This window comes from Staurois parvus, unplaced genomic scaffold (genome assembly GCF_062004578.1).
Source record: "Staurois parvus isolate SC_StPar_1 unplaced genomic scaffold, SC_StPar_1.0 ptg000155l, whole genome shotgun sequence".
Classification (NCBI taxonomy): Eukaryota; Metazoa; Chordata; class Amphibia; order Anura; family Ranidae; genus Staurois; species Staurois parvus.
Genome location: NW_028317951.1, coordinates 25,293,752 through 25,309,645, shown reverse-complemented (window position 1 = coordinate 25,309,645; position 15,894 = coordinate 25,293,752). Strand labels below are relative to the sequence as shown.

The following is a 15,894-nucleotide window of genomic DNA, read 5'->3' as shown; positions in this document are numbered from 1 at the left end:
AACCAGTTTCAGTAATTTATTCACAATTATTTTAATTCTGTGAAAGTTTCACACCTCGGTTTTATGGCAGTTTCTTCACTAGTAGATATACACTGCAATAATTGGTTTTAGAGTACCTGTAGACATGAGATGACAGATACCTAAAGCATTGTATACGTCAGGCATGTAATATGAACAAAGCATATCCCTATATAGTGTGTACTTGTCTGAATCCAGAGCACTGAGTCTAATTTCTGTCTGTTGCCTTATTTCTCTGCTATCAGCATGAGTCACTTCTGACACCAAGTAAAAAAAAAAAAAGCTCCAGCTCACAGCCTGTGATTGACAGCCTCAGCTCTGTTCCTGTGAGTTGTATGAAAGTCGGTGTGTCCCTTCCCTCCAATCAGCTCTAGCTGAACTCTACAGAGTGTAACTTCAGCTCCTCTCCCCTCTGCTATTCTCAAAGTTCAGACTAGCTCTGTAAATTCTGCACTTTGAATTGCTGTAGAAAACATAGGACTGCAGATAAACAGATACAACTTATGTGAGTAATTTTTTTTCATCTTTGTGTGTCACCTGAGGCCAGTCACTTCACTGGGTGTGTAAGGGTTTACAACCACTTTAACAGTTTAAATCCAAGGCATGATTTGAATGATAACTATTACAGGTACTAGAGTGCTTCTGACAGCTGTCAACCAAACTGCCATGGGGCAGGTTAACAAATACATCCTGACAGCTTTTGTTCCTCCCTAAGAAACGAGTGCTGACTTTTTGCTCCAATGTGTATGAACACACCAACATATGGGGTGGGTATAGATACACCTGTGCTGTGTCCTCGATTGCTAGTACTACCCCTATCCCATAATAGGATCACATGGACTTTTTAGGTAACATAAACAGCAATTAAAATACTAAATATCTTTTATTATTGTGCAGAAAAAAATTAAATATTAGAAACATTTTTATAAAATGCTTAAGCAATAACCAACAATCATGTCCAGTGGGTGATGCATTTGCGAGAGCAGAGACAGCCCCCAATGGAAGGGGGGGAGGACTTTGGTCATAAACTTCCAACACCCAGTCTCTTCCCTGAAGGTCACAGTAATGAGCTTTACATGTTTCATAATGAAGATCGCTTCTTCAGGAACTTGAAACTAGTGTTCTAAATAAATGAAAACAGAGAGCATAAATAATCACATGTACATAACTAATGTAATTCATTACTTGAGACATTCACTTGCAGTGACTTACATCAGTAAAAACATCATAAGGAATGGATGGCAAGGACAACCGGGACCGGCGGAATGATGGATACCCAGACAGATATGGGGGCCGGTATAATATATCAAGGAGTCTGCCAAATATAATAAATCAATACTACACGCGAGTCACATACCCAGGGAGAAATGCCGCCATATGTGATACGAACATAAATTATCTTCTTACACAATGGCTAATGCAGTCTACATAGATCCATGCCACTCCTAAAAAATTATCCAAAGGCCAGAAACTAATGTCAAGCGGCCCATAACAAATAATCAAAGGATTTCTGGAGACTGAATGTCATCCTGAATTATCCAAAGGACTCCCTTAATATCAAGAAGGAAAATTAATGATCACTTACTCTTACCATACCTCATTAATCTATATCACATATGGATGGTGTTGGCACTCTTCAAATGGCAAAAAATGCCACAAGTAAAATAGTGGCTGATTAAGTGTATAGGATGTGAAGTATACCAATGCTGACTGCTTGCTCTCACAAGGAAGATTTAATGACACTTGTTAACCATCTATGTAATTTAACATTAACCATTGCTCAAGTCCTGCAATAGATAAAGTAAAATGGCAACCTCTCAGTCATATGGCCAAATCATATCCCTGCAACTTCTATCTCAAACAAAACTATAAGTAAAAGGAACTCAGTGTGCATACCATCATAGTAGGTCTTCTTGTGTATCCACATTATTCCAGGCCAACAACTGCACACTGCTCTGGACGTCTCCTCATAATATGCCGTGTAAACACACGCCGACCGCAAACCGCGTGGGAGGTCACTTGGCCTGTCTACTCAATTGCGCATGCATCTGCCCTCTTGCACATGTGCAGTAGTCCTACAGTGGAAGTCAAAAAGACACCGCCGAGGTGCGCCATGAATTTGCGTGGGTCATAGGGTAATCACAAGGTACCAAAATGCAAAAACCAAACAGTTCACTCATCACTACTAACAGGAACATAGAGTGCTCAGGAATTCACTGCCAGTAGGTACGTGTATCATGTTTGGCAATTGACCACCTTCTGCAGTCTGCAGACAGCTTTTGTAATGTAATACGACTGAGAAATATTTGTGTTTGTTCTTTGCCTGACTTTGTTATCTGTTCCTAAAAGGGTGATGCACGGTACATTAAAAGGGAGCTGGAAAAAACTGGCCAAGAGAAGGGAGATCTAATTAGTAAAATGGAGGAACTTAAGCTGTTCAACAGCATGTCTGATAAATCACTGAAGAAGCTCCGAACATCAAAACAGGTAATTAATATTTGTAATATTGTTGCTTAGAAAAGCTATGTTACTACACCCAGAAAATGTAGATTATATAGGGTGCACTTGTTAGAGCCCAACCTCTGTAGCTGTAGGGTAAAGGTGCCAGATGGATATCGGGGATGGATGGATGGGAGCAGTAACACTGAGGCAGCCCTTCTTAGAGTGGAAGCAAGGCTCTAATGCAGTAAACATAAAAGAGAGAAAGGCACCTCTAAGTGCAGTATTGACAATTTATTACTGAACAATGGATGAATTGCACTTACAAGATAGTTAAAAAGACTCATCGTGTGGTGTAATAAGATCCAGGTGGGACATCCAGCCGTCCAGCAGCAACCTCTGTCTATAGGATCAGGAAGTAGAGTCAGGATGTGCCTGTGTATCAAAAAGAGGATTGGAGAGCAGAGTCAGATGTAGGAGGTGAAGGGGGCGGTAACGCATTTTGGAGCATGCTCAGTAGGCTCCTTCAGCCCTCAGAGAACTGAAGGAGCCTACTGAGCATGCTCCGAAACATGTTTCCGCCCTCTTCACCTCCTACATCCAACTCTACTTTCCAAGCCTCATTTTGATACACAGACACATCCTAGGCTTTACTTCCTGATCCTATTGACAGAGTTTGCTGCTGGATGGCTGGATGCTTCACCTGGATCTTATTACACCACACGATGAGTATTTTTAACTATTTATCTTGTAAGTGCAATTGATCCATTGTTCAGTAATAAATTGTCAATACTGTATTTAGCGGTGCCTTTCTCTCTTTTTTATGTTACTACACCCACATATCATGTGCCATGCAGTTATATCTAAACCTTATGCATGGTTGGAGATAAATGGGGGAGCAAACTATTGTCTTTTTTTATGTCCTTATAAAAAGTACATGTGAAAGTGGTAAGCTTTATTCACTTCACTCCCTTGGGACCTAACCGTACGCCCTCAGGTTGAAGCTTTTATACTGGGATAATCGGTACAACTACAGAAGCTTTTGAAGGCGGATGAGAGTCTAATAGTCCCTAGATCTCTTAGTAAAGAGCACCTGTCACTGCACATGCTATCACAGGGGATTCTGTTCGTCCCTTAAGATAGCAGTAAAGTTGATTAAAAAAAAAAATCTTAAGGGACAGTGTTAAAATAAATTTAATACATTAAATACAATTTTAAACCACCTTTGTCCACCTGTGCTCTTGCGCAAAATGCATACACATATGTAGGTCCTGCATGCATGTCACGGACATCAGAGTGAGAGTAATAGTTCTAGCCCCAGAACTCCGGTATCACTCTAAACTGGTCACCTGTAAAGGCTTTTAAAATGTCGCCTATGGATAAATTCATGTACTGTAGTTTGTCACCATTCCGCGGTGTCTCGTTACTCTGTGTTACATCTTTTATGTTTTACTAACAAATTGGGAATTATATTGTTTATATTTGCACTAAGTGGGCAGCCTTTTCTAATCTTTCATTAGACGTTCAGGTGTAGTATAATGAATGTGGTCTTACTGTTATACATAACAGTCATTATCATAAAGCCTTTCTTGGTGTGTTGTAAAGTACATTCTGATATGAAATTGGTGTTCTTTTAGGATTCAATGGTTGAAGACAATATTCTGAAATTGGAAATCAAGCGATTAAAGGACATGTTGTATAGTAAAGCAGATGATGTTTTCTCACTGGAGAAACGCAAGTTACAGTTACAGACTGCAATGAAGGAGCGGACACAAGAAATCGCTGTGCACAAAGAAATGCTGAAATCTCAGATCAGACTCGTAGACCAGGAGCGACAAAGTATAAGGTATTTATACAGTCAGATATACAAGTATGGCAGATATTTAGTGGAAAAATTTTTACCTTCAACTAGTCATAGATGATCAGATATCTTACTTGAATAATGGGCAGTTATACATTTTTGCTTTTTGATCTCATTGGATGATCTGCAGTGTTCTATCTTAATAGGTTGACCTGTAAGTGACTATTATGTCTAGTACACATGATGAGAATATCGGACAAAGGATCGTCTGTTTTTTATTGCACAATAGTCTCATATCGAACAAAAGTTACACAAATTCTTGTAACGTGGAATACAACATCTGAAGTGATGTATTGTAATGTGTTCTTTCATTTCCCAGCAGGAATCGTCTTGGTCACTCGATTTGTTTTGTGTACAAATACTATACTAATTACATGAAAGTTGTTTGTTCTGTTATGAGAAAAATTTTTGTGCTTGTCCCATCAGATATTTTTGCATGAACAGTCATGATTGGCTCTCAAAAGCTATTTACTAATGAGCAGATTATCTGAATTATCGTGAGAATACACTTAACACTGTTCTTTATTAATGATATCACCACTTGATTAAAATGTACAGTATTAAGATACACTAGAATTATTAATTCACATTGCTTCCCTTTTTAACTTACTGTTAATAAAGTAAAGTTAGACTAGGAGAGTTAGAAGAAAAGGCAGAAAAAATAAGACCAGAGACAAATCTTAAAAATTCAATAAAAAAATGTTTTAAAAAATCTAAAACTTGAAAAAAAATCCATCCGGCATAAAATCAGATAAAAATCGCTTGCCAGCATGATCTGTTCACAGTAATTTTCTCTGTGCTTTGTTGAACTACAAAATAGAAATGATAGCTGGGTTAAATTACTATGCACATTGTTCGTTTAGCAAAGTGAGTTTTCATTGAGCATTGAGAACTGATGACGATAATCATATTTTGTCAAAAATCCTGTTATTTTTTTCCCCATACATGTTTGGGTTCACCTGCCTTACCATCATTCACTTTGTAACATGAACATAAACTTTTCAATGTGAATATTCACTTCCTGACTTAGTAGCCTCTTTCCTTGAGTAAATCAAGTCTATTGCTTCTATTGTTGATCCTCTAGGAGAAATGTTCTTGTTGTGCTCTGCATAACATATCGGTTTCTAATGGAATACACAGGAGACTGCATAATGTATTACATCAATATTCCCTTCTCAACTGTATCGCAATTCTATATATCTTCAGAGAAACTGTTTTGTGTCTCGAATAAAAAAGGCAAAAAAAAATAATACAAAGAAAAGAGGAAAAGAAGAAAAGAGAAAAAAAATCATGAAAATGATCATAAAATCAGAAAGTATGCAATAAAAGTCATGCTTGCTATCACAATGCTTCTGAAACTTAATGGGCCAAATATCAAAAATTGATAAGATTTCCACTGCTGTGGTTTGTGTTTATGGCAGTTTTGCCAACCATCCATGTTTTTACGTACAACCACTAAAAACCTGGCATTTTTCTCCTGCCTGTAAATGACCGGAACAGGAACCTTTTAAAGTGAACCTGTGCCCAGATTGTACATATTAGGCCTCATGCACACTGGAATATTGTAAATGCTGACAGGAGAAAATCAGCGTTAAAATTGCAACTAAGCAGCGTTCTTCAAACCTGTTTAGGCGCCTTTGGCAATTGGTTGTTTATTTCATTGGCCAGAATTTTAATTGATTGTGGCCATTGAAATGAACATACCACCAAGGCAACAAAGGAGTAGCTCAAGAAGAAGCACAAGAAGAAGCACATTTAAAAATAAGTTCACCTTTTGGAAAAAATAATAAATGCACATTTTTTTGCAGGTAAAAAACTGTGTATTTATTACTTTTGTCCAAAGGAGCCTGGAGCTGAAACTTCGAGTTGCCAGGCAACAACCAAAAAACCTTAAGGATTTAGAGAAGATTTGTAAAGAAAGAGTGGACAAAAATCCCTCCTGAGATGTGTGCAAACCTGGTAACCAACTACAAGAAACGTCTTACCTCTGTGCTTGCCAACAAGGCTTTCTTCACCATGTACTAAGTCATGTTTTGCTTGGGGATCAAATACTTATTGTACTCACTGAACTGAAACTCAATTTATAACATTTGTATCATGTGTTTTTTCTAGACTTTTGGTTGACATATTCTGTCTCTATCATTATAAAATACACCTATGATTAAAAAATATAGACCCTTTATTTCTTTGTAAGTGGGAAAACTTACAAAATCTGCAGAGGATCAATTATTTTCCCCACTGTATATGTGCATGGACACATAGAGGTTTATTTTAGGGTTGCACCGATACTAAGCATTTGCACAAGTATCGGTACTGGTGCAAAAACATCAGTACTAAAAACCGTTACCTTCTGGCTCGGTCATTTCAGCTGTCAGCAGGATTGAAATGTAAAGAAAAGAATTATCGTTTGTTAAGGAGAGGGCCACCACGTCCTTAACAACTGATTACTCAAACCCCCTAGCCACTCCCACCTGTCAGTGTTAATTGTGCAGAATCCCAAGTGTGCTAGAACCCCTAGACTGCAGTGTTGCCTGCCCGCAGCTCACTACTGTCACCTGCACACACAGAAGCCTGGCTTCTGTATATAGAAGTGACAGGCTCTTCTCCTGGCCATCCTCTCCAGAGCATCAGCCAGCCATTCCACTGCTCTGAATTTGTGTTTATGGGGGAATTGAGCGATTTGGTTTTTTTTTTTTTTTTTTTTTCCTTCAACCTGTGGTGTTACACTTCAGTTTACAAATAACACAACAATTTTTGTTAAATAATTTAAAATCAATTAAATGTCTCCCTTCAAGCAATTATGTCCCTATTATCTCAAACATACTACCTCTGACGAATTACATGACTGTATGGTGGAAATGAATAATATAGCTGATTACTGTTTTTGGGTTCCTTCTTTGTGCTATTCTATTGGCAGTTACTAACTGGGGTTTTTTGACTACTTTCAGAAAAGTAAGGGTCCTTTTTAGACAAATGCTCCAATCAGATCTGCCTGTCACTTTTACAAGCTAATCTACATGGAAGCTCTGAGTTAGTCTATGGTCAGGCGGATGTGCCATTGGACATACTGCCATTTACATCTGCCAATAGAAAAAAAAGGAAAAGGTTTGCGGATCTAAATCGATCAGACCGATCAGAGGTAAAGGGATGTAAATGGATGCACCTCTGATTACATCCATTGCGTTTCATTCTGCTTCGATTCAGCAAGGAATGTGTATATGAATAACCTACTGATCAGAAGGGACACCGCTTGTCTCAAAGGGCCCTTTAATACCTGAAAACCGGAGAGATTTTTCTAACTGTATACTTTGATTTGTCTAGCTCTGAGCTCCATGACAGAATTTCAAAAGTTGATAAGATGAAGAAAAGATTTGAGATCATTACTTTTGCAATGATGCCCCCAGAGGGAGAAGAAGATAAATCACAGGCTTATTACATAATTAAGGTAAGATTTAGAAAAACACATCTCTTTTTCTCTTTCAATAATTTTATTAAAAATTTTAAAGGATGCAGAGCATAACCTCATGCAGATATACAGTATAAGCAAGATTGACATATCGGTGAGTTCCAAAACCATATCCACCAAATATCAAGTAAAAGAGGAGTAACTGAAAGCAACACAATAAGTACACTTAAATACATATTGGCAAAGGCGCAAATGTTCTTTTTAAAGTTGAAAATAATAAGAATACTAAAGATGACCATACACTGATTGAATTTGGCTGGTTCAGCAGGGACCGGATGAATTTCGACCAGTTTGTGAAAGACCCTGCTCGACAGACATTGATATATTGACATGTTGGAAATATTTTCTTGATCAGCAGGTACAGCCAAATGCAATATCCCCGTGGGAGCGATCCTCCATTAACCTAGTTTGTGTGGATGGAGGAATCTCTAGCTGACCATTGGCTGAAGGGAAAAAAACTAACGGAGTATGACCAATTTAAACCCTATAGAATGGTTCAGAGTTAAAAAAAACAAACCCTTTTCCCTCATACTAGGACATAAAAGCTTAACAGTATGATCCATGTCATGTTAGACAGAACATGTTTTCTTTCCATATATGGAGTATGACAAAGAGAAGAATGGCAGAACACCAAGCTGGCCATTTCTGCTTGCGTTTTACTAATAAAGGAACACGTTTCTACTCTGTTGTTAGCCATGATTTTTGTTATTGGACACTGCAGAGGTATATCTTGCGATATGTGAGAACACGACTCCCTCCTGGCAGCTAGAAGCGAGTGAGAGATAAAACCTACAACTATATTATAGAATGAACATTGTGATCTAGCCGCATTCTCCTTGATATTCATCAGTGAGATGTGCCCTGCTGCAGTAGAACATTGTCTCCTCACACATTTTTTACAATGTTATGACAATGTTATGACAGTCAACATTGCAAAAACCATGATGAAATCAAGCTGAAAGGAGATGAAACTATGATAAAAATGTGATCATCAAGTACACTTTCTTCATAATTTTTAAGTTTTTTTTTTTTTTTTAAACATTTATAGAGAAACATTTAATCGTATTTATATTGTTTTCTGTGCTCACTCACGGTCATAAGTTCTCAATGATGATTGAGATTTAAATGGAAAAAAAAACAATCCTAACACAGTACAAGTACAAGGGTTGTAAATGGGCTTTCTTCCTGTTAATTTGGCAGGTTACCTTTTGCGATCTTAGTATAAAAAAACTAATGTAGAGCTGCCTCTCCTTTGAGAGCTTTCTTAGTGGTTTTTAAATATATGTGTTTAAGAGATCAGATTGATGTAAATAATGTTATCTATGTATGTCATTTTTTTAATTATTTTTATGTTTAATTTAATTTGCAAATGGAAGCAACCATTTGTTCTCTGTGTGGGTTCTGCTTCTTGCTTTGCAGTGCAACACAACAATGTGCTTTTATGACTCTTTCTTATAGATCAAGAAAGTACAAAAAAAGTCAAAACTCTTTATCCGAATGTATGATTTAGATTAGTGATTTACAGTATTGAAGACGAAGGGGGTCATCATGGTAGCCAGGCATCTAACAGATGCAGAAAAGGAAGTTAGCAATGGCAGCCTCTATTTTTCTCTCAGAAAAGGTGTTCTTTACAATGACTTTGCCATGAGAAAAGCATGGGGCTGCCATTCTTGGCCGCCTCTTCTTGAAAGTGCTAAGTGTCCTGCTGTGTGACCTTAGTATTTTGAGTCACAGACCTGGAGGAGCATGCTTTAAATGTTTGTCAGAAAAGTATTCCTTATCTCTATACCTGTTCCAAGTCAGTGACTCGGACAACGGTGTTCCTCATGCATACTGGGTGTTTAACCCCTGTGCCTTAAGTTGGCATTTTTCGTGCTCAGACCAAGGAGTGGAAGGATCATTGGAATTTAAAAAAAACAAAGTCATTGGCTGGTATTATTATTTCAAAGGCTAGTAGGCTTTTCAAACAGATTGCCTTAAATGAAATAATGTTTGTTAGTAAAAATAAGAAATTTGATTTATCTGTAAATTTGTTATCTTGGAGTACAGTACAGGACACAGGACTTTGATTCATAGACAATGGGTTATATGCAGGCTACCTTGAGGTGATTGGACACTAGCAAAAAGTTGAAATGCACACCCATATAACCACTAGGAAAGCAACCTTACGTGTGAGGTCTAGCAAGGAGATAACTGTTCAAAGGGGTGTCTCTGAAGTACCCAGAGCACCAGGTTGAGATCCCGGGGTGACACAGGGAGTCAAATTGGGAATTTATATGAGCAACTCCCTGAAGAAATGTCTTGAATAAAACATTGTCTTGCTTACGAAGCAAGAGGTTTCTGGAGGAGAATGGATAAGGCAGAAAGCTGTCCCTTATGGATACTCAGGACAGACACTGGTCAAGACAAAATTAAAGAAAGGCCAAAATACAAACAAGAGAGTATTCCTTGAGACTCAGCTGTCTGTCCTTGCACAAGGCAAAATGTCTTCCTTGCGCAATGTTTGATCTTGTGGGAGGTTGACTGTCTTGCTCTGGTTAAGGTAGAGATAAGAGTCAGAAATACCCTTATCTTTCATGACCTGGGTTTTAACAGCCATACCATTAAAGCCAGTGACTGAGAAACAGGGTGGATTAATGGGCCTTGTGCCAGTAAGACTGGTCTGTTTTGGAATAGGCCATGGGCTCATCTACCAGAAGTCTGAGTAAATCTGTATACTACATCAAGGCCAATTCAGTGAGATGAGGATCACTGGAATCCTTTCTAACTCTATCCTGCACAGCAGACCAGGGAGAATCTTTATCAGAGGTAAGGCAATTATCAGCCTAAATGGAGTTTAAAAGAATCACCAGGGCATTTACTGCAAAGGCCAGAGGATCCCTGGTCTTGGCTACTCAGTTTGTTCCAGAACCCGCAGGCTAGGATGTCCACATATGGTTAAACCCCACCTTTGACATAGATTCTAGAAGATCTAGGGATGCAGAGACAACTCTCCCAGGTTTTAGGTGTTGGAGTCTTAGGAAGTGCACCTGCCAGTTCACACCAGGGACATTGATGATAGCTGGGATGTGAATTACTTCCCAGAAAAGTGTCAAACCTGTTTCTTTTAGGTCAGCTTGACTTTTACATTCCTGCCTCATGGTTTATGTAGGCCATTAATGTGACATTGTCTGACTACTCCCTGACTGGATGACTTTGGAGAAGGGGAGTCAAATCTGTTAGCATTCATTTGATGGATCCCAGTTCCAGAAAGTTTGAGTTTGACAGTTGTAATTGCCCCCAGCCTGTAAGGCTGCCATCCAATGACATCAGCTTTCAGAAAATGTGAAGTAATTCCTTTCCCAACGCCAGGACAGATTTGAAGATCCACACTGCCAGGGAGAGATTTGTCTGGCTGGAAAAATGCATGGACCAAGATCCAGAGAGTGGATCTGTTTGTTCCACAATATGAAGATGTTGGATTGAAGTGACCTGGGGTGAAACTGGGCAAAGGGACCTGCCTCGAAGGACCATTAGGCAAACTCTCATGGAGATGCAAACTCAGGGGTACGTTTTGGATCTGAAAGTCCATTGTGGGACCTTTTGAAGAGGCATTTTGTTATGGAAGAACAAAAATTCTCTATTCTGTGTTCAGACCCAGGTATGGTGTGAGCGCTGGGGGAGGCAGACTTTAGAAAGTTGATTAATCAGCCAAAGGTTTGAAGGATCTGATTTGTCTTTTGGACTTTGGCAAACAAGGTTGTGGATGAGGAGCCCTTTAGCAGAAGGTTGCCCAAGTACTCTATAATCTGAATGCCTTGGGTCCTCAGAAAAGAAAATGTGGGCAAGTGCTTTTGCAAACACTTTGGGTCTAAAGAGCCCCAATGGTAGTTCTAGAAATTTGAATTGTTAGTCTTCCACAGCAAAAATGCAAAAAGCATTGATGTGAGGGGAAATGGAGATATTTAGATAGGCACTTTATATGTCTACTGATGCAGCAAATTCCCCTTGTATGAGAGAAGCAACAACAGACTTTTCTGATTCCATATGGAATTTTGCTACAGAAAAAAATCTGTTTAGAGATTCTAAGTCCTATATGAGGCGGATGCCCCCTTTCGGTTTGAGGACTGTGAGTAGTGTTGAATAAACACCCTGGTACAACCACTTCTTGTAACTGAAGTTGGTGCAAGGCAGCAGTAAATTTGCTTGGTTTTGAGCTGACACTGGAAAATTGGAGGGTAGGATGTGAGGGGGGGGCAATAATAGAAATTCTACTTTATACCCCTTTTAAATGACAGTTTGGAGCCAGAGATCTGGTCTGTCTTTGTGGACTCGGGTCCAATCCTTGCAACAAAAAGTACTAAGAACATCTAGAGAGTGAAATTTTTGTCCATTATGCTTTGCAAAATAGCTCAAGCTCTGTCAGATTGGATGGAGAGCGTCTGTGAACAGCAATTTTCAAGTCTTGCCACAGATTTTCAATCCGATTTAGGTCTGGACTTTGACTGGGCCATTCTAACACATGAATATGCTTTGATCTAAACCAGGGCTCTCCAAACAATGGCCCTCCAGCTGTTGAAGTACTACAAGTCCCATCATGCCTCTGCCTCTGGGAGTCTTGCCTGTGGCTGTCAGTCTTGCAAGGCCTCATGGGACTTGCAGTTCCTCAATACTTGGAGGGCCATAGTTTGGAGACCCCTGATCTAATCCATTCCATTGTAGCTCTGGCTGTATGTTTAGGGTCGTTGTCCTGCTAGAAGATTGCCCTGTACTTGGCTACATCCATCTTCCCATCAACTCTTACCAGCTTCTCTGTGCCTGCTGAAAAAAAGCATCCCCACAACCTGGACTACCACCACCATGTTTCATGGTTTAGTTTTCCGCAACACATAGCGTTTTGCTTTTAGGCCAAAAAGTTAACTTTTGGTCTCATCAGACCAGAGCACCACGTTTGCTGCGTCCTTCACATGGCTTCTCACAAACTGCAAACAGGACTTCTTATGGCTTTCTTTCAACAATGGCTTTCTTCTTGCCACTTTTCCATAAGGCCAGATTTGTGGCGTGCACTACAAATAGTTGTCATGTGGACAGATTCTCCCACCTGAGCTATGGATCTCTGCAGCTCCTCCAGAGTTACCATGGGAATCTTTGCTGCTGCTTCTCTGATTAATGCTCTCCTTGCCCAGCCTGTCATCTTATGTGGGTGGCTATGTCTTGGTAGGTTAGCAGTTGTGCCATACTCTTTTCATTTTCGGATGATGGATTGAACAGTGCTCTGTGAGATGTTCAAAGCTTGGGATATTTTTTTTATAACCTAACCCTGCTTTAAACTTCACAATTTTATCCCTGACCTGTCCGGTGTGTTCCTTGGCCTTCATGATGCTGTTTATTCAGTAATGTTCTCTAACAAACCTCTGAGGGCTTCACAGAACAGCTGTGTTTATACTGAGATTGAATTACACACAGGTGGACACTAATTAGGTGACTTCAGAAGGCAATTGGTTCCACTAGATTTTAGTTAGGGATATCAGAGTAAAGGGGGCTGAATACAAATGCACGCCACACTTTTCAGATATTTGTTTGTAAAAAATGTTTGAAAACCATCATTTTCCTTCTACTTCACAATTGTGGCGTTTTTATGTTGGTCTAACACATAAAATCCAAATAAAATACATTTTACATTTTTGGATGTAACGTTATTATTATTACAGGTACTTGTATAGCGCCGTCAATTTATGCAGCGATTTACATATATATTTGGTACATTCACACCAGTCCCTAACCCTCAAGGGGCGTACAATCTAAGGTCCCTAACTTACATTCATACATACACATACTAGGGACAATTTTAGACAGGATCCAGTTCACCTCCCAGAATGTCTTTGGAGTGTGGGAGGAAACCGGAGTACCCGGAGGAAACCTATGCAGGCACAGGGAGAACATGCAAACTCCGGGCAGGTGGTGCCGTGGCTGGGATTCGAACCAATGACAATAGTACTGCCAGGCGGAAGTGCTAACCATTTAGCCAGTGTGCTGCCCAACATTACAAAATTTGGAAAATTTCAAGGGGTATGAATACTTTTTCAAGGCACTGTAGATAGTAGATAGGAAAAAAGAGACTTAGGCTTTTTCATGTGGGGTATTAGCACTTTTACCCCTGTGTCTTCCTTGCTCAATTTATCAAAGGACTCCACAAACAGGCGTTGACCTTACAAAGGCATGCTTACATACAGGTACAGCAACCACAAAATCTTGCACAAATGTATTGAGATAAAAGACATTTTAGATACTTGGCTAAGAACATTATATGGAGTATGAACACAAAACCATAAATCTGAGGGCATAAGCTGCAAAAAAAAGAAGGTCATAGTCTCCTATTCACTTGTCTAGTCCAATTAGCAATAGTCTGGCAGATAGACATGGCAGCAACTGCTGGCTGCAGGGCTAGATTTTCAAGGGCAAAGGAAGCCTTTTAAGAGGGCTTCAAAATGTCTATTAACAGAATTCCTTAAAAGGGGGAACAACCTCAATAGGATCTGTAAGCTATTTATTCAGGGCTGAAGTGGCAGGATCCACTACCAGAACAGTCCATTTTTTTTCTTTAATTTCTTTTCCATGTGACAAATTTCAGTCAAAAGCTTGGGAGGAGCTTTCTCTATAATATCTGTCTCCCCATCAGTTTTCTCCCTTCCATCCTCAAACAGGATTCTGGGAGACAGAAGTGTAGAATTCCTGGCCTCTGGAAACCAAGGATTTTAGGAGTGCTGAAAGTTTCCCAAAGAATTCAGACATAGTGGCAGAGAAATCTGCTTATTTCAGATAGACTGCATGGTGTGCGCCTAAGAGACAGCTAGAGTTAGAGGAGGGGACATAGGTGATAACAAGACATTGATCCGGGACAAGGAAAAAGCTATCGCCCTGAGTGGCGTTCTGAGTTTCTTGTAGGCTGTTTGCAGAAAGAGTTAGTTTCCCCTTTTGTCCCAGCTCCTTCGTGCCTGTGATCCACTATTGCTAAAGCGAAGGGATCCCCGGTGGGGTACTCATGGAATGGTGTGCAGAAGGGATGAGGTTTTGCAGCAATAACCCGGACACTCACTATGTTCTCATGTCTCTGTAGTAGAAGGCTTCAGGAAATACAGCAAACATGTTGTGTGCACATTTCATGGATATGACTGGGGAAAGTGCATCATCCTTAGACATGTTGCAACTACTTCATCATGCTGAGACTAATTCTAGATGGGAGGAAAAATGTAAACTCAAGTAGATATTACCTTTTGCACTGTTAGCATTACAACAGGGAATCGCGCAATAAAATGACTAACTCCCCATTCCTTTGCCTATGTACAGTATCTGCATTATGTGCTAAGCACGGCAGGTTGTCTATTAAAAGGCAGAAACCGGTCCCACAATACAGGGAAATCTTGTTTTACCTAATCCACGTTACTGGGACTGTCATGGTGGGCATATCTCCTGTGGGAGGATGGGTCTGTGGCTAACTACACCCATAGTACGTTCTGCCAAGGTGAGCACCCAAGGCAGGATCCAGTACCCAAAACAAACATTACAAGCCAGCCTGGGTACCTGGGTATGATCCCCAAGGTATAACATGTAGGGGGATACATTCCTCAAGGTATAACAAAAAAAACTGAAGTCTCACGGAGTGAGTGGGATTATGAGTGTGCATTTGGAAGGGCCCGGTACAATTTTTGCCAGTGTCCAATCACCTGAAGCCACCCATGGTCTTTGAATACAAGTCCTTTGTCTGTACTGTACGATTAAGCTATAAAGATTTTATAGAAATAATATGAAATTACATTAAATATCAGTTTATAAACTTTAAAAAAGCATGAAAATAAAAATTACCAAAAACAAGGAAAGTTTCCACCTAACCTTTTTATCAATATCAGTATTACAGCAGTAAATACAAGTGAAAAAGTATTTTATGCATTTAAGTCATAACAATTGTGGCACTTAATAGTGTGTAAGTCTCAAGTTGAACATACACTTTCAGTATAGATTTTCAAAAAGATATTTAGTGTTCAGAGATTGTTGTTGTCACCACCACAACAAGCCAAATATGCGAATAGAGTAAGATCCCAATGCTCAACAAAAAGTTAATTTCCTGGGTGTA

At 39.5% G+C, this 15,894-nt stretch overlaps 1 protein-coding gene across 1 annotated transcript in view; it reads left to right on the top strand.

Annotated features, from left to right (window-relative positions):
- Positions 1–15,894, top strand: part of CCDC39 (coiled-coil domain 39 molecular ruler complex subunit) — a 72,796-nt gene that overhangs the window by 29,692 nt on the left and 27,210 nt on the right. Inside the window, exons 12-14 of the mRNA XM_089675558.1 lie at positions 2,368–2,505; positions 4,095–4,303; positions 7,640–7,763. Of these exons, the coding sequence (XP_089531684.1) occupies positions 2,368–2,505; positions 4,095–4,303; positions 7,640–7,763 (471 nt within the window). The remainder of the gene's footprint in view (positions 1–2,367; positions 2,506–4,094; positions 4,304–7,639; positions 7,764–15,894) is intronic.